This window comes from Cheilinus undulatus, linkage group 3, assembly GCF_018320785.1.
Source record: "Cheilinus undulatus linkage group 3, ASM1832078v1, whole genome shotgun sequence".
Taxonomy (NCBI): Eukaryota; Metazoa; Chordata; class Actinopteri; order Labriformes; family Labridae; genus Cheilinus; species Cheilinus undulatus.
The window spans coordinates 1,408,030-1,430,846 of NC_054867.1; the positions used below are offsets into that span (position 1 = coordinate 1,408,030).

Consider the following 22,817-nt stretch of genomic DNA (forward strand, 5'->3'; position numbering starts at 1 on the left):
TGGGGTCCCTGCTTTCTACAGCTGAGAGGGAGAATAAATACAGATGAATTGTTTTAGACAGATTTACCCACAGTGGAGAAATATCACAGAAATATCATGGAAAAACAGGCTGTCGACAAATATTTTTAGTCGATAAAATGAACACTGGCACAGAAGCCTCAGTAACATCAGTATTAGCTGATATCGGCCTGTTTCTAAACATCAGACATCAGCCAATCATGAGCCATGAACACACATCAGTTATCTAATTTTATCATAATGTTATTAAAATGGTTGGAAAACTATAAACATGGTAAAAGGCTGAGATATGTTCAGGACATCACTGCTGCGAAATGTTTCAGTCAAGGCTGTCAAATGATATAGTTTACTAATTATTATTTATTGCGTTCTTTCATGCATTTCTGCTCTCTTAAACTGAGGACTTCCTGTTTGGATAAAGCTCTGCTGTTATAGATCAGAGATAATAACAGGAACTTAACCACAGGAAAAGGAACTTGTTATGGATTGAAAATGAATAATAGAGAAGTTTTAAGGTAAATGTTTGATCACACAGGGTGCAGGTGATTTCTGATTGGTCGTCTGAGCTGTCTAAGTTTATAAAGGTAAACCAGACATTAAGGAGCGGTGCAGACTTATTTACATCACTGTGGCTGCAACTGATCCTGATTTTAAGAAATGAATGCACTAATTGTGGACGTTATTTAATCCTGATTAATGCGATTAATCTCAGCAGCCCTCTTTAAACTAAAACGATGCCTGAAATGGATCTTTAACACCAGTTTTACCTTAAAGAGACTCTAAGGGAATCACAGACGGCGTTATTATAATTCCAGTAAAATTCTGATGAAGTGTTCCCTCTAAGATGAATTTGCTCCTTCTACAGGAACATAAATCATCATTTTACCCTCAGCTAGCTCGTGGTGAGTCTACCCTGGATGGTTATGATGCCATGGCGACTAACCAGACCCCCTTTAGAGAACATGAATGTGGTTTTTACTTCTGGAACCGGACTGTGGAGCTCTTCAGTAAAGGTCAGAGTTGAGTACTGGTTTTGCTCAGGTTGAGTGCAGGGGTAGGGGGGTGAGGAGGTGAGGGAGGGGGGTGGTGGTGCCAGTCTGTGTCTCTCTCAGGCTGTCATGTTGCTATGGCAACATGATGGGCGTGTCAGAGAAGACGGACATGATGGAGTCCGTCTCCCCCGCCCTCTGCTGTGATTGGTTGTGGATCTTTGAGGTCTGCTCTGGCCCTAGCAGTAGACCGGGTCCCAGGTGTCCGTGCATCACGGCACCGGCCCCTGGCCCCGCCCTCAGTCTGCCATTCTGCTGCTCTTTGATTGGCTCCAGAAACACCACATGCTTGTTGGTACTGACCTTGCGGCCCGGGCCTTCGGTAGTGGTGGGCGGGGTTGGGGTGAGGATGGAGGACTGGGCGCTCCCCACCCCAGCCTCATTCCCCTGGCTAGGGGTGGCGGTGGCTGGGGCGGAGGCTTTACGGCAGGGGGGGCAGCGGCAGGGCGTCAGGTACAGGTACATGAGGACTAGCAGCAGGCTGACAACGCAGCCCAGCAGGGTGGTGAAGCCCGTGTTGAAGGACTCGTGCGGCGCGCTGTCGGTCTGCAGCAGAACGGTCACATTCACCTCCAGAGTCTCGTTCCGTTGGTGCTGCTGGTCCAGAGACATGCACCAGTAGATCCCAGAGTCCTCTGCTCTTGCCGCCACGATCTCCAGGCTCCCATTACTGTACATCTTTAAGGAGCCATTGTTTCCCGGTGGCGCCACGTACTCCTGATTGGGCGACACCCAGAGAAAGGTGACGTGCTGCCCGGTCAGCGTGGTCACGCAGTGAAGCAGCAGCGCCTTTCCCGCGCTCACAGACACGCTGCTCTCCTGATACTTCAGCAGCCCGCTCATCCCACTGAAGTCACATTTCTCAAAGAAACGGTCGTGCTGGAAGAAACGTACCGTCCCTTTCTGGATCCCGTAGACCAGACAAGTATGCTCCTGTCTGAAGTCCGTGATCGAGGTGAAGTTTCTCTGCTCCCAGTGCCGAAACAGAGCGTACATGGAACACTCGCACACCAGCGAGTTGTTGTGAAGGTAGAGTCCTCTCTGAACCGACGCGGGTAGGTTTGATATATCCTCCAGGGGCAGTTTGGGGAGGCGGTTTGAGGACAGGTCCAGCAGCGACAGGTGAGGGTGGCTGCGCTCTGCCAGGGAGAAGAAGGGGAAGTCAGTGAGTCTGTTATGACTGAGGTAGGCCTTCCGGAGGCTGACCAGTCCTGTCAGGGCTCGGCTCTCCACGTGGACGATCCGGTTGTTGAACAGCAGCAGCTCCTCCAATCCCGGTAAATCCAGGAAGTAATGCTGCTCCAGAACGCGCAGCTGATTGGACGACAGGTCCAGGTGTCTCAGCAGAGTCCCGGAGGTGTTCCTGAACGCCCCCGCTTGGATAGAAGTCAGACGATTGTGCGCTAACCGTAATGTCTCCAGTCTGTAGAGTCCCTCAAAACCGCCTCCCTCCAGCTGCACGATCCGGTTATGACTGAGATCCAGAGTGACCGCAGAGGGCGGCACCTCTCCGGGGACCTGCTCCAGACCGCTGCCGGTGCAGCTGACGATATCGGAGGCACAGAGGCATCTTCCTGCTGCAGGCGAGCCCTGAGACAAGCAGATGGTGGGCTGCGCGGGGCTCAGCTGCGGGAGCTGCAGACACACTAACAACACCACGAGGCACCACCAGGACGGCGAGGATCCCGCCGCAGCTGGAGACACCGCAGCCTGCAGGAAACCCGTGTTAGCATGGGCGTGCAGCATGATGCCACCATGAGAGCTGTGTGAGCCGGATTAGTCAAACTGATCAGTAGGGATGTGCATTTCTAGGTACTAATTGGTGAAACTCTGATTTGTTGCAGATGGACCTGATTGGCTCATTAGCTTGATGCTAACACTTTAGGAAATTGCCATTAACAGGCTAACTGATTTAGCATTTTAGTCACAGTGAGTTTTAACTTTAGAAATAGTCAATGAATTAATAATTTACTCAATTAATCTTCAATAAAAGTGATAGATTCTTAAGTTAAAGGATGTGAAATCAGCTTTAGCATCTCTACAGTCAGTTTTACTTCAGTTTTGTTGTGATTTCTTCTTCTTTAGTTGTTTAATGGCAGTTTTTAATGCAGAGCAGTAGTATGGATTAGAAGCACGTGTCTGCAGAAACGATGGAGAACATTTCTAATATTAGTGCCATATTTGACTGATGGAATATTGATGAATAAAAGCAGCTGTTGGTGCTCTAAATGTCTAACATCCTTCATGAACTTTCATTCGTCAGGTTTTGACACCCGGCTCAGCACGCTGAACTCTCCATGCCTGTCTTTCATTCCTCCATCACTCCTGAGAAGGGCCCTCTGCTGCTGCCTGTGTTTGTGCCACGGGCCAGTATGTAAATATTTAAACGCCCTCACTCTCAGCCTGCTATCATTTCACATCCAAGACAGAGGGCTCGTTAGCTTTGTTTGGTGAAGCTGCAGGTTAGAGAACGCCACCGTGCTGGCGTGCTCGCTCGCTCTGCTCCGTTTAAGCTTCAGCCCCTGCTCCTGCGCCGTTGGTTTATTGTGTAACCGGGTAAACGCTGAATAAAGGGATCGCATGTGCATCCACCTGCCAGCACGGCAGCCATCTGGAGAGCAAACAAGAGGAAACAAAAGGACAGTTTGTGAAGTCCGGGCCGAGATGTGCCGCTGTAAACAGAGTCATTCCTTCTGCTCTGTAATCTGCTGTTTGTCTGCTTCGACTCAGAGCTGTAAAAGGGGAAGAAAGGAGGAAGATTTTGGCATCAGATTACAGAACAGGGATCAATAGAACGATTGAAATGTGCTTTATAAGTCCCATCACTCAGAGAGGCTTTATTCCAGCTGGGAAACTCAGTAAAGCCAAGAGAGTCTAACCTGCTGTTGATCCATTTAGCCCATCACTGCACTTTTGTACCTCCAACACTCAGAAGTCTTTCCTGATTGTAAGTCCCCGACTCTAAAACCACCTAAACATGGTCCCAGTTCCTGGTTGGAGCTTTAAGCAGATATTAAACTCCCATGAAGTAAACAAAGCTTCAAGTTTCCCTCATGAGCTCACTGCCTCTCCTCTCGTGATGCCTGATCTCCTCTGTAGTTGTAGCATGTCTTTGTTTTCACGCCAAGTCGTCCTTTTTTTTTTTTGTGAATCACTGCCCCAGCTGTCTGCCGCCCACAGCCCGCCCGGATCAGATTTTCAAAGAAGTCAGCATCCTGTCCACTCCACTTCACTGGGCTCATGAGCAGCTTCACGCTCAGCTCTGTTGCTCATTCTCTGTTTTTTCCTCCGGCTAATTTCTGCACAGCCGCTCCTCTTTCTTCTCCGAGATGTGGGAGGATGACAAATTTAAAAAAAAGATGAGGAAAGAGGCTTCAGAAATCTGGAAATCCAGAGTATGCAGCTGTGAGCTCCTCTCCACGTCTCCTCCTTCCTCCTCAGCACAGCGGTGAGCAGAGAGGAAAGTTGTAGCAGTTCCACTCCAGATGTCACTGTTTGACTCCTGAGCTCTCGTACGTCTACTACTCGCCCTCAGCGAGCTGTGAGCTGCCTCTTCTGGTGCTTTCCCAGCTCCTCCTCTCTTCCTCTCCTTCTCTCCAGCTTTATCCTCCTCCCCCTCTCTCCCTTCAGCATCCTCCGCCCCTCTCAAAGCCTCCTCCTCCTCCTCCTCCTCCTGTCCTTCTCTTCTCGCTGCTCCTCTCGCTTTCTGTCTATTTCTGTTACTGTTCCAGGCTCTCACGCTCCCACTGTTGTTTTCATCTCTCCCTCTCTCTATTGCTGCCACAGGATGAACATAATGAGGGAGATCCTGGAGCTAATTTGATTGGTTGCAGAGAGATGCACATGAGAAAGCCACGACTGCTTACTTTGGTGTAAAACGTCACTCTTAACCACAGTGCTGAGAGCAGTTTGACAAACATGTTGAATGTTTATGTGGTAGACTGAACACGGACCCGGACTGATGTGGTCGTTTCACTGGTAAATGTTTACAAAGGGAGTCAGTAAGAAGTCCATTCACTCCTTTGGGAATTTCTACTTCTTAGAGGAATATTTTATTCCACTTCATTTCAAACCTTTATTTATTCTCAAAAGGACATTGAGGTTTCCCTCATTTTCAATGCTGTTGAGATTACAGGCACTTTAAAACCACAGCACAACAAAACAAAGTCCAGTATACAGAAACAATCACTGTAAACAACATCATCAGTGACAAAGGTAGATGAATTCAAATCAGGTAGAGCAGTTGCAATGTGAAACACAGAGGCTAGAAATCAAAGTCCTGAACTGGGAAAGAGAGGGAAGAACGTCAATTTTTAGAGTTTGTTGGAGGACGTTCCATGAGCTTGGAGCATCAATGGAAAAAGCTGTTTTACCAAGTTCAGTACGAGCCAGGAACTTTAAGAAGTAACAGATCAGGAGAGCGAGTCGTGTAGCTACCAGCAGTCCACTCCAACAAGGTTGAGATATCAGGTGGTAATTTTCCAATGAGGGCCTGAAAGATAAAAACCAGTGTTTATCCATGATCTCTGATGCATGTAAACAAAAAAGTGCTAATAAAATGTAGTGACCCCCTGAAAGTTTTACCCTTTTATTGGTTTTATAAATCAATCATAATCATTTTAATTTGGCTTTTTTGACAAATCTTTAATGTCAAAGTGAAGACAGTAACGTCAATAAACAGTGTAGTAGAGTCTTCTCTGTCTGCAGTCACAGCTCTGAGTCTGTGTGGACAGGTCTCAGTCCGGATCAGACATCTGGACTCGCCCCCAGGATTTTCCTATATTTTGCTGCATTCATTTTACCCTCTACCTTTACAAGCCTTCCAGGACCGGCTGCTGAGAAGCATCCCCACAGCATGATGCTGCTGAGAAGCATCCCCACAGCATGATGCTGCTGAGAAGCATCTCCACAGCATGATGCTGCTGAAAAGCATCCCCACGACATGATGCTGCTGAGGAGCATCCCCACAGCATGATGCTGCTGAGGAGCATCCCCACAGCATGATGCTGCTGAGGAGCATCCCCACAGCATGATGCTGCCACCAGTGTGCTCTACAGTGGGGATGGTGTGTTTGTGGTGATGTCAGTGTTTGGCGTCTTGTCTGATGGTCTCAAAGCTCCATTCTGGTCTCATCAGACCAAAGAACTTTCTTCCTCTTGACCATGGAGTCTCCCACAGTCCTTCTGGTGAACTCTAGTCCAGATTGAATCTGAGTTTTCTTCAACAGTGTCTTTCTCTTTGCCACTCTCCCATAAAGCTCTGACTGGTGAAGAACCCGGCCAACAGTTGTTGTCTGCAGAGTCTCTCCATCTCAGCTGCTGAAGCTTGGAGCTCCTTCAGAGTAGTCATAGGTGTCTTGGTGTCCTCTCTCACTAGTCTCCTTCTTGCACGCCCACTCAGTGTGTGAGGACGGTCTGATCTAGGCAGATTTACACATGTGGCATATTCCTTCATTTCTTCATGATGGATTTAACTGAACTCTGGGGGATGTTCAGAGACTTGGAGATGTTTCTGTCTCCATCCTCTGACTTAGACTTTACAGTAATCTTTAATCTGAGTGTTTTTTTGTCTTCATGGTGTAATAGTAGCCAGGAATCCTGATGAACCAGTGACTTGAGCTCCCTGACTCAGGTGTCTTTATTCTACAGTCTCTGGTGATGTACTCCTATTGTTTTTTCCTTTTTCTCGTCTTCTTTAAAGACTGAATGAAACCAGCATATTCCTGTTCTTAAATTAAAATAAATTTCCATCTTATTAAAAAAAGTAAAAGTAAAAGTAAAATCCTGTTCTGCAAACTATTTTAAATTCAGGTAAATACATTCTGTAAACCATGGTCACACTGCCATGTTAACATCAGACCATAACTGTGGCGATGGTTTACGGTCCAGCACCAACATTTTCTCTGGTTTTAGTGTCTCTGACTTGTCATCAGAGTTTTTATCTGCAAAGACTTTGCCTTTAGCTGGTCTTAGCCTCGACTTCCTCATGTGAAAAATGGAGTTCTAGCTGATGAAGTTACCACTGCTGCTGTAACTCAGTTTACCAGTGAGGTGTGTGAATAACACTGCAGCTATGAACAGCCCCGTGCTCCTGTGATAGATGTCAGGGATAGTTTTGGACAGAATCCTTTTTTTAAATGCCGTTGAACCTTCCCAGAATGTTCCTGAGGTATGGGGTAGGGATGTTTTTAATGACATACAAACTTCTAGATTTCTCCAAGAGTCCAGCCTTCACTTTATATGTCATTACCCCCAGGAAGTTTTAAAAATGTTCCCTACATTCCCACACCTGTCTGTTTTTAATAAAAAGTTGATCTCAGTCAGACAACCATAAAAGATCAAGTTCTGTTACAGGATCTGCTTATTTCCCACATGCAGGAAAACTTCCTTTAGACACATTGTACAATAAAAACAAATCAGTGCAGATGTGAAGACATCAGGCTGGATTTGGAGCCCTCTACCTGTAACTCTTGTCCCCATGTTTCTGAGGTGAAACCACGCCTCTGCACATGCTCAGTTATCTCCATCCTGTAGTCATTAATCACGCTGCAGTCCTGCTCCATGTTTGTTTGCTCAGATAAGGTTTCATTAGAGGGGACATCACCTGTCCCTCTCTCTGGGATGTTTACTGTGCTCGTGTTAATCTGAAGAGCTCCGTATTAAACACACACTCTTAGTTATGCACATCCTTTCATTAGCATAATCATTCCTAACCTGAGTCTAACCTTCAGTTATCAGGTTAAAGAGGCTGAGACGGAGGTCAGCTGAAGCTGGATTTGCTTCATTTAACCCACAAGCACCCATAAGCAGATATAGTGGCATATTAATAGTTAATCTGATCATTATTAGCCTGTTTAATTCCTCAAGAATGGCTGTTTGTCCACGTTCATGCAGACGTTTTCATATTTACAGCAGGAACATCAGCACTCTGCTTTCCTCACGTCTGTTAGGACACACTCACGCTGGGTGAACCCGAGCCGGGCTGAAGACCGGTACCCTTCCTTAGACCTGGCACACATGGAGGAGGTATGCTTCTCTAGGCTCATGCTCACTCATGGAAGTTTGATGTGAATATGATGATCATCATCAGGACCCACCTCTGCATCCTTCATGACAAACGGCCACGCACATTTCTTCACTATTCAGTCGTAATCAGACGTTATCACTGAAAACGAAGCAGTTTGAGATTAAATAAGAATGCAATGGAACAAAGAGATGGAGACATATCCTTCAAAATAAAAGCACATCGTTGAATTAGATCAGTGATACTCGACGTGTGGTTCTGGAGCCACATGTGGCTCTTTGTGTCTTCATTTGAAACATTACTCCCCCAGAAAACCTTGAAAAAGGGTTTATTTTTATGCCCCTTTTCACCATTTTTCTCCCCATTTTTGCCCATTTAAGCTACCTTTTGCCATTAAAAACCACTTTACCTACTTTTTTTTGCCAAATTTTGACACTTTTTTTCAAATTTTTACCATTTTTTGCCACTTTTATCCCATTTACGCTACCTTTTGTCATTAATTACCATTTTCTTCCTCGTTTTTCCCATTTTTATCACTTTTCATTCATTTTTTGGCCATTTTTTTTGCCACTTTTGGACCATTTTTTCACCACTTGTTACTCATCTTTCAGTTACTTGTCACCCATTTTTTCTACTTTCTGACCCTTTTTTTCCAAGTTTTCCTCCCCATTTTTGCTCCTTTTCAGCCATTTGTGTTGCTTTATGACCATTTTTGCCTCCTTTTACTTATTTTTGTTGCTACTTCAAGCTTTTTTTGGCCACTTTCCACCACTTAGATTGTGGCTCTTGTAAAGGTATTTTCAACAATGTGGCTCTTTGGTTGAGCAGGGTTGAGTAACGCTGGTTTAGATATTAACACATTAACAGTCAGTGCCCTGATGTCAGAAGTCTCTGTCTCTCTTCTTATCCTAACATCCATCGTCTCTGAGTCTCTCTGACCATGGCTCCGTATCCCTACATGCTGGTAAGAATGAATGGAGGAGAATTAAGCACCAGCTAAGAGGCTAGTGGCGCCTCTTTAACAGCTTTTCTCCCTCATGTGGTCATAAATAGTACAAATGAGGGTAAAGCAAGGTTGGAATAACTTGTAAACTTTAGATAAAGACATGATCTTCAAAGACAAGGATGGGGTGATAATTTAACTGTCGAGGACAGAATGTTCTGGTATATTTGGGTCTTTTTTCCTCAGTTTGTGCTCAATAGTTGACCATAGTTGGGGACCTTTTGTGAAGTTATGTGTTATTTTACACACCCAGGCTCGTCCGCTCCTCCTGTTTCTCTCCTCTGGTTGTTTTCACAGACAGCAGGTTAGAGTGGAGAAATATCTCTGAATTTAAATGTCTGTCAGTCCAGCACCAACATTTTAGTCTCCTCTTGTCTCTGTGAGGTAAACTGCTCTGACTTTCGGTCAGAGTTTAGATTATCACAAATCTATGTTTTGCCTGTCCTATTCCAGTCAAGTCATCAATGAACATTTTTGTGAATGAAACCAACAGACACCTGCTGCAGATCTCTGAAAGAGCCACACTTCCTGTCACTCCAGGAGAGGCAGACATAAATGAAGCCATGCTTTTGTTCACGAGCAGAATACAGCAGTTCACTTCAGCTGACGGGCCGGCCTTTAATGTGAGCCAGTACCTGTCCAGTCTACATGACTAATCCAGCCCTGATGAAGACCTCCCAGACCACCTCTGTGTCAGTCTGAACTATCAGATATCAGACTGTTTCCAGGATTACCACATGGTATTTAAACAGGCTCATAATGCTGCTGCAGACTCACCAGGATCTGAAATCTCCTTGTGGAGCTGACTAATCCTGTTTATTTTATTTATTTATTTTATTTATTTATTTGTAGCATGAGACAATGCACATTAATTGACATAAACATGTAAATGTGCCAGATTGTAGCAATGTTCATCTCTAGTTAAAGACCCTGTAAAGTCAAATCCAGAGTTTGTGCCCTAACACTCTAGAGATGTGTGAATCTGGCTGCTGTAAATGTGAAAACACTGAGATCTACATGTGACTGAATTCTGGACTTAAACTGCTAAAAAGTTTTTCACCTCTTTCCTGGCTGGGTTTAATGTGGGCGGGGCTAATATGTGGACTGGTGATGTCAGAAAAGAAAACAACTCACTGCTGTTCTTTGTTCTTCTTTTAACGAAGAAATGTCATCAAGTTCTGATAAAATTGGCGCTTTAGCAGCATCCACACTAATCTCTTCCGCCATAATTTCACCGGCCTCTTGTTGCTGTTTGTTTACGTCACGGCTCCGCCACACCTGAAAATACTTCCCCTCGTTCCTGATTGGTCCTGTCATTTTCTAACCGGGCCCAAACGGTTCAGACGGAGCTTGAAGATGGATTCACCAGTGAAAAAAAGGAAATGGGCGTATCCATCTGCTTTGCAAGGTTATGTTTCCTGTGGTTTGGTTCACATTCACATTATAGCCTCGGTCAAACGAACCAAACCGTAGTTTTGCAGCGCTGTCATCCCAAAAAAAGAGGATGTGAAGAAGAAAATGAGACGTAGAGGAGGAAATCCATCTCCTTCTGCCAGTCTTTTCTTCCACATAAACAATGAAAAAACACTGAATTTATGCTGTGTCAGGGTTTCTGCTGTTGCGTTGGGGCGTTACGAGCAGCCAACGAGGCGGCGAGCTGTCCAGCATGTCGTTCTTTACATGAGACAAATAAATCAGCACTGAGGTAAAAAGTGAGCCAGTGAGAGACGACAACATGTTGCTATGGCTACACAGACGCCACGCATTTGAGTGTATCAAATCACACATAAATCCATAAATCTTTACACTTTATGCCACTTCCTGCCTTTGGTTCACAGGTTGGTCCGCTTTGCTCTCACACCTAAAATAAACCACACCAGGGTTTGTTTGGAAGCGAACTGAGACCCCTGTTTTTAAGCAGACCAGAGTCCGCTTGTTTGGTCTGTACCAGGGTTCATGTGAGCTTTCAGACCACTCCAAATGAACCGGACTATCCGGGACAACGGACCAGAATTTGTTTAAAGCAGACTTAACAGCTCTGGAGTCACAAACCTCTTTAGAAAAACCTGTATTTTACTCTGAGTGTTTCATAATGAGTATGGAGCGCTGATTGCTCTATGTGTGTTAATTTTGACCGTAGTTTTCCTCAGGCACTCATTCATCACCTCATTAATCAGAGCGTCTGCTGACCGCGGCGTCCTCAGAGCAGACGACTCTTTTGTCTCCTCTTGGAGCGTTCCCAGTAGTTTATTCTCCTCTGCTGTTCTTCATTTCCCATTCATGTTCCTGTCCTTCTCTCCCGTCTTGTGTGATTTTCCCTGTCAGTCTAAGCGCTTTGCCCTTTTGTTGGTGTATAATTAAAGAGTGAACACAACGGGCGCGCGTTGACTTGAAGCGGGCTTTCAACAGAGACACGCTCGATGACATTTCAGAGCCCATACGCCGTGAATCACTCTGCTCGTCTCCATCATCTCTACCATGAGATCTCCTCCTCGGCTCTCCCTGCTCCGTGGTCCCTTTGTTTTAATGAAATCGGCCTGATGGTCACTTTCATGTTGAATTATTGGAAACCAGTGAGAGAAGGTGCAGAGGTGAAGGTAATACATGTGAGGACGGATGAGGAGCAGGGACAGCTCTGTGTGAAGTGTCATGGCAGCTGTAATGATAAGGTCAGAGGAGATTTGACTGGAAAATGTCATCACGTTTTCTCCTGGGTCTCCCTCAGTGACTGACACAGATGACCTATCAGCAGCTGAGGAGCAGAGAACAGTCTGGAACAAAGAGCATGCTGACAGGTGGACATTACTATAAAACAGGTATCCTGTTAGGTAGTCTTTAAGGCTGGAACACGTAGAACCTGGTACAACTACACCGCGTTCCACATTATTATGCAAACGACGTTTTTCTCTGATTTTCTAAATATCAATGCAAATGACAGTCATAATATTTTTCAAGTCATCAACGGTTAGAGTATAATTCAAATGTTTTTGAACAAACTTCATAATGATAACTATTATTTTTAAAAAAATAAAAACCTCAAACTGCACTTTTCCACATGTTCCACATTATTAAGCAGGCCACAGGTTTCAGCAACATGGGAAAGAAAAAGGATCTCTGCTGCTGAAAAGTGTCAAATAGTGTAATGCCTTGGACAAGGAATGAAAACATTCGATATTTCAGGAAAAATTAAGCGTGATCATCGTACTGTGAAGAAATTTGTGGCTGATTCAGAGCACAGACGGGTTCCTGCAGATAAAGGCATAATGAGGAAGGTTTCTGACGGACAAACACATCAGATTAAGAGAGCAGATGCTCAAATGCCATTACAAAGCTGCAAACAGGTATTTGAAGCTGCTGATGCCTCTGGAGTCCCACCAACCTCAAGGTGTAGGATCCTCCAGAGGCTTGCAGTCGTGTATAAACCTACTATTCAGCCCCCCCTAACCAATGCTCACAAGCAGAAACGGTTGCAGTGGGCCCAGAAAAACATGAAGACTCATTTTCAAACAGTCTTGTTGACTGATGAGTGCCGTGCAACCCTGGATGGTCCAGATGGAGGAGTAGTGGATGGTTGGTGGATGGCCACCATGTCCCAATGAGGCCGGGACGTCAACAAGGAGGGGGCGGAGTCATGTTTGGGCCGGAATCATGAGGAGAGAGCTGATAGGCCCCTTTAGGGTCCCTGAAGGTGTGAAAATGACCTTAGGAGGAACCTTAGGAGTATCCTCAAGCTAAAGATCTATGAGGGTGGGAGGCAGTTCACATCAAAACAGCAGCTCTGGGAGGATATTCTGACATCCTGCAAAGAAATTCAAGCAGAAACTCTCCAAAAACTCACAAGTTCAATGGATGAAGAATAGTAAAGGTGATATCAGAGAAGGGCTCCTATGTTAACATGGAACTTGTCCTGTTCAGATGTTTTTGATTGAAATAGTTTTGATTTCAGTAAATATGACCCACTGATGCTGCAATTTCTACAAATGACCATTTTCAGTTTTTTACAACCTATAAAATGTTTTAAAAAGCTGTTGTGCTGAATAATGTGGAACAGTGCATTCTGAGGTTGTTTTTTTAAATAATTTTTGTCATTATGAAGTTTGTTCAAAAACATTTGAATTATGCTCTGATGGCTGATGACTTGAAAAATATTCTGTCATTTGCATTAATATTTAGGAAAATCAGAGAAAAATATCATTTGCATAATAATGTGGAACGCGGTGTCCACTACTGTTTTATCTACAATGATAAAAACTGAATGGGGCAGCACACTATCTTTGCTGAAATTGCAACTCTGGAGTGGAAATAAAAACATCAGTGAATGTGGAAAAACTCCCACAAGGCCATTCTCATAATGATCTGGCCTTAGCTGGTAAAGCTAGCATTAGCTCTGAGTTAGCCGCTCTTTGTCAGACTTGTTCAGGATCATGTAAGAACAAGACCCCAGACCTTTATGCCCCTTTGATCAAAGACCACTGAGTTATTTAGTCCAGACTCCTAAAGGTGAACTGATACCTGTGTGCTGCAGACATCCAGGTGTTCAGGAATATGCCAGTCATACTGGCTGGAGAAAAATTCACTGATCTGAGGGTCAGAAGGAGTTGTTAAACTCAGGTGTGTCCATAGGGACATGTTAAACTCAGGTGTGTCCATAGAGACATGTTAAACTCAGGTGTGTCCATAGGGACATGTTAAACTCAGGTGTGTCCATAGGGACATGTTAAACTCAGGTGTGTCCATAGGGACATGTTAAACTCAGGTGTGTCCATAGGGACATGTTAAACTCAGGTGTGTCCATAGGGACATGTTTAACTCAGGTGTGTCCATAGGGACATGTTAAACTCAGGTGTGTCCATAGGGACATGTTAAACTCAGGTGTGTCCATAGGGACATGTTAAACTCAGGTGTGTCCATAGAGACATGTTAAACCCAGGTGTGTCCATAGGGACATGTTAAACTCAGGTGTGTCCATAGGGACATGTTAAACTCAGGTGTGACCATAGAGACATGTTAAACTCAGGTGTGTCCATAGGGACATACTAAACTCAGGTGTGTCCATAGGGACATGTTAAACTCAGGTGTGTCCATAGGGACATGTTAAACTCAGGTGTGTCCATAGGGACATGTTAAACTCAGGTGTGTCCATAGGGACATGTTAAACTCAGGTGTGTCCATAGGGACATGTTAAACCCAGGTGTGTCCATAGGGACATGTTAAACCCAGGTGTGTCCATAGGGACATGTTAAACTCAGGTGTGTCCATAGGGACATGTTAAACTCAGGTGTGACCATAGAGACATGTTAAACTCAGGTGTGTCCATAGGGACATACTAAACTCAGGTGTGTCCATAGGGACATGTTAAACTCAGGTGTGTCCATAGGGACATGTTAAACTCAGGTGTGTCCATAGGGACATGTTAAACTCAGGTGTGACCATAGAGACATGTTAAACTCAGGTGTGTCCATAGGGACATGTTAAACTCAGGTGTGTCCATAGGGACATGTTAAACTCAGGTGTGTCCATAGGGACATGTTAAACTCAGGTGTGTCCATAGGGACATGTTAAACTCAGGTGTGACCATAGGGACATGTTAAACTCAGGTGTGTCCATAGGGACATGTTAAACTCAGGTGTGTCCATTGGGACATGTTAAACTCAGGTGTGTCCATAGGGACATGTTAAACTCAGGTGTGTCCATAGGGACATGTTAAACTCAGGTGTGTCCATAGGGACATGTTAAACTCAGGTGTGTCCATAGGGACATGTTAAACTCAGGTGTGTCCATAGGGACATGTTAAACTCAGGTGTGTCCATTGGGACATGTTAAACTCAGGTGTGTCCATAGGGACATGTTAAACTCAGGTGTGTCCATTGGGACATGTTAAACTCAGGTGTGTCCATAGGGACATGTTAAACATGTCTTTCTCTTGTTTTATGATTTTTGCTGCACAGCAGTATCGACAGACATCAGTGGTTTTTGTTTTTTTCTGAAGTCACATGATCATGCGAGGTCGTAGGCAGGTCAGCAGGTGTGTGATCTCCAGTGATCTGACAGTCTGGCTGAGTCATCTAGTATGTGCGTTTAGAGGATTAAAGATGAAACATCTTTGGAAAACTGTCCTGAAGTCTGTGGTCTCCTACGGTTTTAAAACCATTTCAGACAAAAAAAGTCATCTAGTGTGTGGTCGGTCCTAAAGTTACAGAAAATTGTTTGATTGCAGCGATCGCCTCCAAAGGTCATCACCAAAATATAAAGTTAGAGGATCCCGGCCAGCTCCATTAGTTTGTTTTAAAATGATTCTGTTGAACCACAATTCAACAGCAGCGTCTGATTTTCTTGTGTTGATTTTTTTATTTATTATTACTTTAGTCAGTCTACAGTTATTTCAGTGACCATTGTGGGGTTTCTTTTTTTAATGGAGGTGTACCAGCTATTTTGTCCTTGTGTGTATATTGAATATTTTTGGGAATGTGTGAAAGCTCTGGAGAACTCTCCAGGTATCCTGGATGGATAGAATGGCGGCAGTTAAACAAACAGAATGTGTATACCCAAACTCCAAAACAGTTGGGACGCTGTGTAAAAACTCCCTCTGTCCCCAGAGATATAAAGATTATTGGTCATTAGACGATCTCAGGTTTAATGACGCAACACTGATCCCTTGTCTTTATTTGATGTTAAACAGAATATAACCAGATTTAATCATGCTTTCTATAAACTCTCCAGTTTGTTTTTTTCTGCATGTTTGGTGACATTACAGGTACATCTCAAAAAATTAGAATATCACAAGAAAGTTCAATATTTTTTGTCACTCTTTTCTGAAAGTGAACCCCATATGTTATATAGACCTGTTACACATAGAGTGAAATATTTCAAGCCTTTATTTCATGAAATGTTGATGATTTTGACTTACAGATAAGAAAATCCAAAATTCAGTGTCTCAAAAAACTATAATACACATAAGATCAATAAAAAAGGATGTTTTAAACAGAAATGTCAGGCTTCTGAAAAGTATGTTGATTTCGATGCATCAATACTAGGTTGGGCCTCCTTTTGCATGAATTACTGCATCAGTGCGGCATGGCTCTCCACTCTTTTAGGTCCCAGAGTTTGGAGGAAGAGTGGAGAGGACCAGAATCCTGGTGCTTGAAGTCCAGTGTGAAGTTTCCACAGTCAGTGATGATTCGGGCTGCCATGGCATCTGCTGGTGTTGGTCCACTGTTTTTTCTGAAGTCCACAGTCAGCGCAGCCATCTACCAGGACATTTTAGAGACCTTCATGCTTCCTTCTGCTGACAAGCACCATGGAGATGCTGATTTCATTTTCCAGCAGGACTTGGCACCTGCCCACACTGCCAAACGTACCAAAAGCTGCTTCAGTGACCATGGAGTTACTGTGATTTTGACCTGAACCCCATAGAGAATCTATGGAAGATGAGAGACACCAGACCCAACAATGCAGATGACCTGAAGGCTGCTATCAAAGCAACCTGGGCTTCATTACACCTGAGCAGTGCCACAGGCTGATCGCCTCCATGCCACGCCACATTGATGCAGTAATTCATGCAAAAGGAGGTCCAACCAAGTATTGATGCATAGAAATGAACAGACTTTTCAGAAGCCTGACATTTCTGTTTAAAGCATCTCTTTTTTTATTGATCTTATGGAATATTCTAATTTTTTGAGACACTGAATTTTGGGTTTTCTTATCTGTAAGCCATAATCATCAACATTTCAAGAAATAAAGGCTTGAAATATTTTACTCTATGTGTAATGAGTCTATATAATATATGGGTTTACCTTTCACAAAAGAGGGACAAAAAAATAAAGAACTTTTTCATGATATTCTGATTTTCTGAGATGTTCCTGTAGTAAACATGTTAGTTTAGGAGCTGTTAGTCCTGTTTGTCTGTGGCAGATCCTCAGTGTGGAGCTGAAGGAGATGGTGGGTGGGCACAGACATTCTGCCTACCAGCGTGTGTGTGTGTGTTTTTGTGTGTGTGTGTGGGGGGGTGTAGGTGAGTGTGTAACATACCTCATGTGTTGTTTTTTTCTGCAGCCTTCAGCTCAACATCAAAGCGTGCTGTTAGCTCCTTCTACAGTCACATCACACGCTGCTCCTCTCTCACACACCTGTGTGTGCCTCCGTATGTGCAGGCTGACAAAACTGAGCTAAACTAGAGTCACATTTTTACCTTCAATTATTCAGACATCTCTGCACAAACACTAAAACACTGTCACATCAAACACAGGCTCTCTATGTCTCCGTCTGAATTACACTGGTCAATTTTAGAGTTTCAACATCTTTTATCCAATTTTTACCAAAATTCATGAATCTTTAGTTACACATGGAGCTAGCAGCAGTCATAATAGGACTAGCTTTTGGGGTATGCTGGTTTTATTTTGAGGCCATCACTGATTAGAATAAACGTAAATCCACACTGCATTAGCTCATCGTCACGTCTGTCACTGACGGAGGCTGATGTGAGCCTTCAGGCTCTGCTTTGTGTTGTTTAATCAGGTACATGTCAGGAAACCTGATTTGTGGTCACATGTCAGTGTCAGCAGTCCAGGAAACAGTATGGATCCCTGCTGAGTCCAAATATGGCAGTATGGATTATGGATTATAGATTATAGATTCTATGATGTCCCTCTCCCAGCTTAGTCTCAGTCATTAAAGCCAACACCAATAAAACATGTTTAGCATTTGCAGCTGTAATGTATGCGTGCCTTATATTGTACTGTAATGATTTTTTTAATGCTATCTCCCACGCTTTAGGTAAAGTCTTACGTGGTTTTAAATGATTTTTTCATGAGCTGCACCTGCAGAGCTCCGGTCTGACTGCAGATAAAGTCTCCTTTTACTGCTGCAGTAAATGAAATGTAAGGCCTTTAACTACATTATAAACCCCTGCATGGTTAAATCTTTAAGGCAACACCATTTTTAAAACTATTTCCAAATCTTTAACGATGCTGGAAGCTGCAGTTGTCAGATAAATTTAGAGGGTATAAAAATGCAGTAAAAACATCATGTAGTGCGTTTTCCTCAGTTTACTCTCCTACCAGGACGCCACCACAGCGCTGCCTGCTTGACAGCAGGCTGGCACTGAGAAGAGTCCAGAAATAGAGAGTGAGTGAGAGCGGCGAGTACAGTATCAGACAAAAGAGAGGGAGAGGGAGCGTGGGAGTCGGGTCTCTTGGAAAGCCCCGCCATGAAAGATTGATGCAGAGAGGTTGGATGGAGTGTCACTGCAGGGGAGAGGAGGGGAGTTTGATTAGTAAGAACAGCAGTGATTGAGCGCCGGATGGATCGGCAGCAGCAAGGGGAGCAGAGAGGGCGGTAATTTTCTCAAATGTCAGAACAAGAAGAGACAGATAGAGATGGATAGATGGAGGGCAGGAGTGAAAGATCAGGTGCTGTATCACTGTGTGGTGTGAGACAGAGTGATACTGTGAACCTGTTAAAGGAGAGGGAAAAAGATGAGTTTCTTCAAACTCCACAGCATGCTCGGACATGTGGCTGTCCACGCCTGCGTCACGTTTCTGCTGCTGAGTGTGAAACAGAGATGATTGAAGCCTTTGACCTGCTGCTCCAGTCTGCACCATTACAGGCAGAAATTAGTCTGACTAAAGCTTTTAAAGTCCATTTAAATATGACGAGAATACATTCCTACCATACCTCGAACATGTGGCTGGAGATAGATTCACTCTCGCTTGTTTCCACCTGGATGAGGTGTTCTGAGCATGCTCCACAGCCTCCATGTCAGGCTTTGACCTGGAAGTTGAGCATCAGTTCTGCCTCTTTGTCGTTACTGATCTTTAAGTGGTGCACCAGTGAATTTCCAGTAACCGGGGTTAAGTCAGGGCCGTCGCCACAATTTTCAGCCTGGTTTCTTTATAAAAACATTTCTCTTATAGCAGCGCCGCCTCTTCTGATGACTTCTTTTCTCCTCTCCCTCCAGGGTTTCCCGGGCTGCTTCCGTCCTTCTCTCCGACCCCTGCTTCCAGCTCCACTCCATCCAGCACCTGTTAGGAGAGGGCGGGGACTCGTCCAGCTCTTCGGCCGTTGTCACCACCACCGCTCGTCCGGTCATCGGTTCGTTCGGGTCGACCGTAGCCTCACCTATCCCGTCAGCGGCTGGAAACCAGGGATCTACAGAACGCAAACACTTCTCCCTGCACGCATGTGAGTCAAACTCTGAATAACGTCTGACGAGCATCCTCAAGTGATGTCATCCGAGTCAGCGCTGGTTGTTGAAGTTGAAGCTTCCTGTCTCTCTTTAGCTGTTCTTCCAAAAAAAAAGCAAGAAACCAAAACTAGAATCTTAACCGAAAAAAGAAAACCTGTAGAGATCACACCATGTCTGTCCTTCGCTGTGAGGATGAGATAGTACATTCAGACACCAGCATGACACACCCCCTAACCCTAACCCCGACCCTAACCCTCGCCGATCTTCTGCAGTGACCATTACATTTCCAAATCTGTCCCACCAACCTGACTATGCAGGCTTCTTCTTCTTCTTCTGCGTTCCTCTCGACACGTCTGAACGAAGAAGGCGTCCTGCCTTCGGCTTTTTTTGCATCATACCGACAGCCGGTCAGGAGGCCGGCTGCAGGCAGGAGCGCACTCTGGGTCTGGGTCTCTGGCTGTTGTCGGGTGTTCCTGGTTCTTGTTGAGGGGACGGAGCAGACTGGAGACAATGCTGTACTTTCATACTGGCCCAAGGGCTAGACCACTCAGAGCAGATCTTTGACTCACTGGTGAGGAGCAGCAGGGACAGTTTTCCCTTTTGGTATCTTCATGTTGTAAGAGCACGGCTAAAGTGCCCTTTTTGGACACCCCTATGCTGCATATTAGATCATGAAGTTCCCTCCAGGGGGCTGCTTTAGTGGGGCAAAGGAATAAATGGCTGTCAAGTTCATAACTCTCATCACAGAGGTGCAGTAGGTGTAATCACACAGTTAGAATGTTAAATCCTAACCCCACCTCATTATTAAGGGCCCTTTTCATCATTTTGGCCCCTGGCCCTCAAACATCCTGAGTCCACCACTGCTCTGACTATGGAAACTAAGAACTGGTGCTAAATTTAGCTCTGGTTCCCATCAGCCCTGGCATTGGTTTAGTGGGAAAGGTAGAGAGATGGAGAGCAGAGATCCTTCAGTCAGAGCCTGACAGACAGAGCGGAGGGAAGCAGTGAAGAGACGAGTTGAGACGGAGATGGAGGGAAACATACGACACAGAAACCTCCATCAGGTCATTGTGGAGACTGTGTGATGCTCTCTGACACATAAATACGTTTATTTCCACAAACATTACAGCCGTACTTTATCTGTGTGTTACCATAGCGCCCCGTCAATGATTCTGTTTAAACATGCAGCCGATAGAAAAACACCGATAAGGCCGTCAGTCCTGGAGCTGTCGCCATGGGGGATGGCCTGGTCACCACCACTATCCTCCTCTGTTGCCCTGGAAACACAAGCCGTTTCCATGACCACCTTGGCTTGCATCATGTGAAAGGATTTGCTCTGTCTGTGGAGGTCAGGGTGGACTGATCCTGCTCTAATCCCCAGATCCAGCTTTAAAATATAAAAGAACGTGTAAATAAAGCTCAGATTCCAGATATTAGAGTACAATCAGTTATTACAGCAGGGACAGCATTACCTCAGTGCTCTGCAGCCATCCTCGGGTAGCTTCTGTTTCTAAAGTCTGTATTTCTGAAACTACATAGACTGTAGAAATGTTCAACCAGAGATCACAGCAGAGCTGAGAGGTAGAAGAACCAAAGCAGACAAATATCCAGCAGTTTCAGCAGATTATCCACTTATTCTTATTTCTCACTTTAGCTGTTCGTAGTTTATCTGCAAGCCTAAACTCCAGAAAAGTTAGGACGCTGTGTAAAGAGGTCTCCTCCCAGCTAGACGTGCCCAGAATACTTCCTCAGGGAAAGCGGCCAGGAGGCACCCTGATCAGATGCCCGAACCACCTCAACTGGTTCCTTTCGATGTGAAGGAGTCGTGACTCTGCTCCTAGCTCCCTCCGGATGTCTGAGCTTCTCACCCTATCTCTGAGGCGGAGCCCAGCCACCCTCTGGAGTGAACTTATTCCGGGCGTTTGTATCCGTGATCTCATCTTTTGGTCATTACCCAGAGTCCATGACCAGAGGTGAGGGTGGGGAGGTAGACTGACCGGTAAATTGAGAGCTTTGTCTCTCGGCTCAGCTTCGATAATTCGAACACACTTTCTGGTCCCCTTTTTAAAAATGGGGACCACCTTTCCGGTCTGCCACTCCACAGGCACTGTCGGGGTTAATTCATTACCTCTGCCAAGGAGGTTATGTGATCGGCAGGGTTTGTTAGTTTGTTTGTTTGTTAGCAACATAACTCATCAGGTTCTGGACGAATTTTGATGAAATTTTCAGGAAATGTCAGAAATGGCATAAGGAAGAACTGATTAGTATTTGGGTGTTATCCTCGTCTGGATCCAGGAATTTTTTAAAGGATTCTGTACTATTGGGAGATAGGGCTAATGGCGGAGGTCTGCGAGTGCTTTTCTAGTTTGTCATGTACTTAGATCAGTGATCTGCAGTCATTCAGACAAGATGTTTGAACACAAATAAGATGAATGGGCATGCTGTGGGCCTAAATCAAATGGTGGGCCTAATCTGCTCTTGCATTCAGCATCTCTCTGCTTTAGCGTGCATCTTTGCAGCCTGAGAGGAAACCACTTCCTGTCATGGCTTGCATAGAACCATGCTGCATGTGTGACTGTGCTCCTTGATCTCATTGGTTGAAAACTTCTCACTGTTATCAGTAAGTAGGCGGGCACAGTCATGCTGTCCACCTCCTGTGTGATAATTGGATGTGATGAATGATCATACATGGGGTATGACTGAATGTACACAAAACACAGTTTTCTTCTCTCAGGCTGCAAAAATGCAAAATGTTGCATGAAGGCAGAGCACTGAGGAATAAATTACGTGTGCATGGGTGTTTGATTTGCGCTTGCAGCTCTCCTAAATCCTCTCTGGTTTATTTGTGTGCATGCTTTTTGACTTCATACGATTTGTTCCGTGCAGCGTGGCCACCAGCACGTCAGCTGTTCTACAACTGAACGCAGAGATGAACCCTGAACAGAAATGATCTGTTCTTTCTTCATGACTACAGCATGGAAGTGAAAATCTACTTTACAGACTTTATGGTTTTCCTTTAGTTTCCCTCACCGCCAGCAGAAAAACACAGGAGCTGCAGCCACCAGATCTCCACATGAGCCTGACCACGTGTGGGGGACATGAGTGCGTTTCTTTGACGGCAGTCGATTTCTGACATGATGTCAGGAATCCTTTCTCTCGACTTATTTTCAAGGATTTGTTGGTTTGTGAGTGTGTGGTTTGTCTTAATGTGTGTGTTGGTTCCAAGCACTCAAGTCCCTGAAGCCTTGAATGTATTATGGATGAGATTCTCAGCTGTAGAAGATGCACAGCACTTCTTTGGAAAGCTAGAGAGAGAGAGAGAGGGCAGAGATGGGGAAGAGAATGCGACTGTTTTCTGTCTTTCTCTCATCCACGTGTCATTTATTCACTTTTTTACAAAGTTAACATGATGACAGATTAAACCAAATAAACCTACTAATAAAGAGAAGATGCACACACAAATCTGCACACTGAGCGGCTGTAGGTGTCGTCTTTGGTCAGAGGTAGAGATACTGATTGTTCTTATGCACAGAAAATATTT

At 44.8% G+C, this 22,817-nt stretch overlaps 2 protein-coding genes across 6 annotated transcripts in view; one reads left to right on the plus strand and one right to left on the minus strand.

Moving 5' to 3' along the window:
- LOC121505433 (E3 ubiquitin-protein ligase RNF123) overlaps nucleotides 1-22,817 on the plus strand; it is a 252,243-nt gene that overhangs the window by 164,012 nt on the left and 65,414 nt on the right. For all 5 annotated transcript variants that reach the window (XR_005991562.1, XM_041780775.1, XM_041780784.1 and 2 more), the window contains one exon: nucleotides 19,049-19,272. Coding sequence is in view for 4 of the 5 variants with exons in the window: in XM_041780775.1 (XP_041636709.1) it covers nucleotides 19,049-19,272 (224 nt within the window). In the remaining variant the exon portion in view is untranslated. The remainder of the gene's footprint in view (nucleotides 1-19,048; nucleotides 19,273-22,817) is intronic.
- Nucleotides 1,143-3,811, minus strand: amigo3 (adhesion molecule with Ig-like domain 3). The gene has a single exon (XM_041780818.1). It carries the CDS (start codon nucleotides 2,811-2,813, stop codon nucleotides 1,143-1,145), a length of 1,671 nt encoding a protein of 556 aa, XP_041636752.1. The 5' UTR covers nucleotides 2,814-3,811.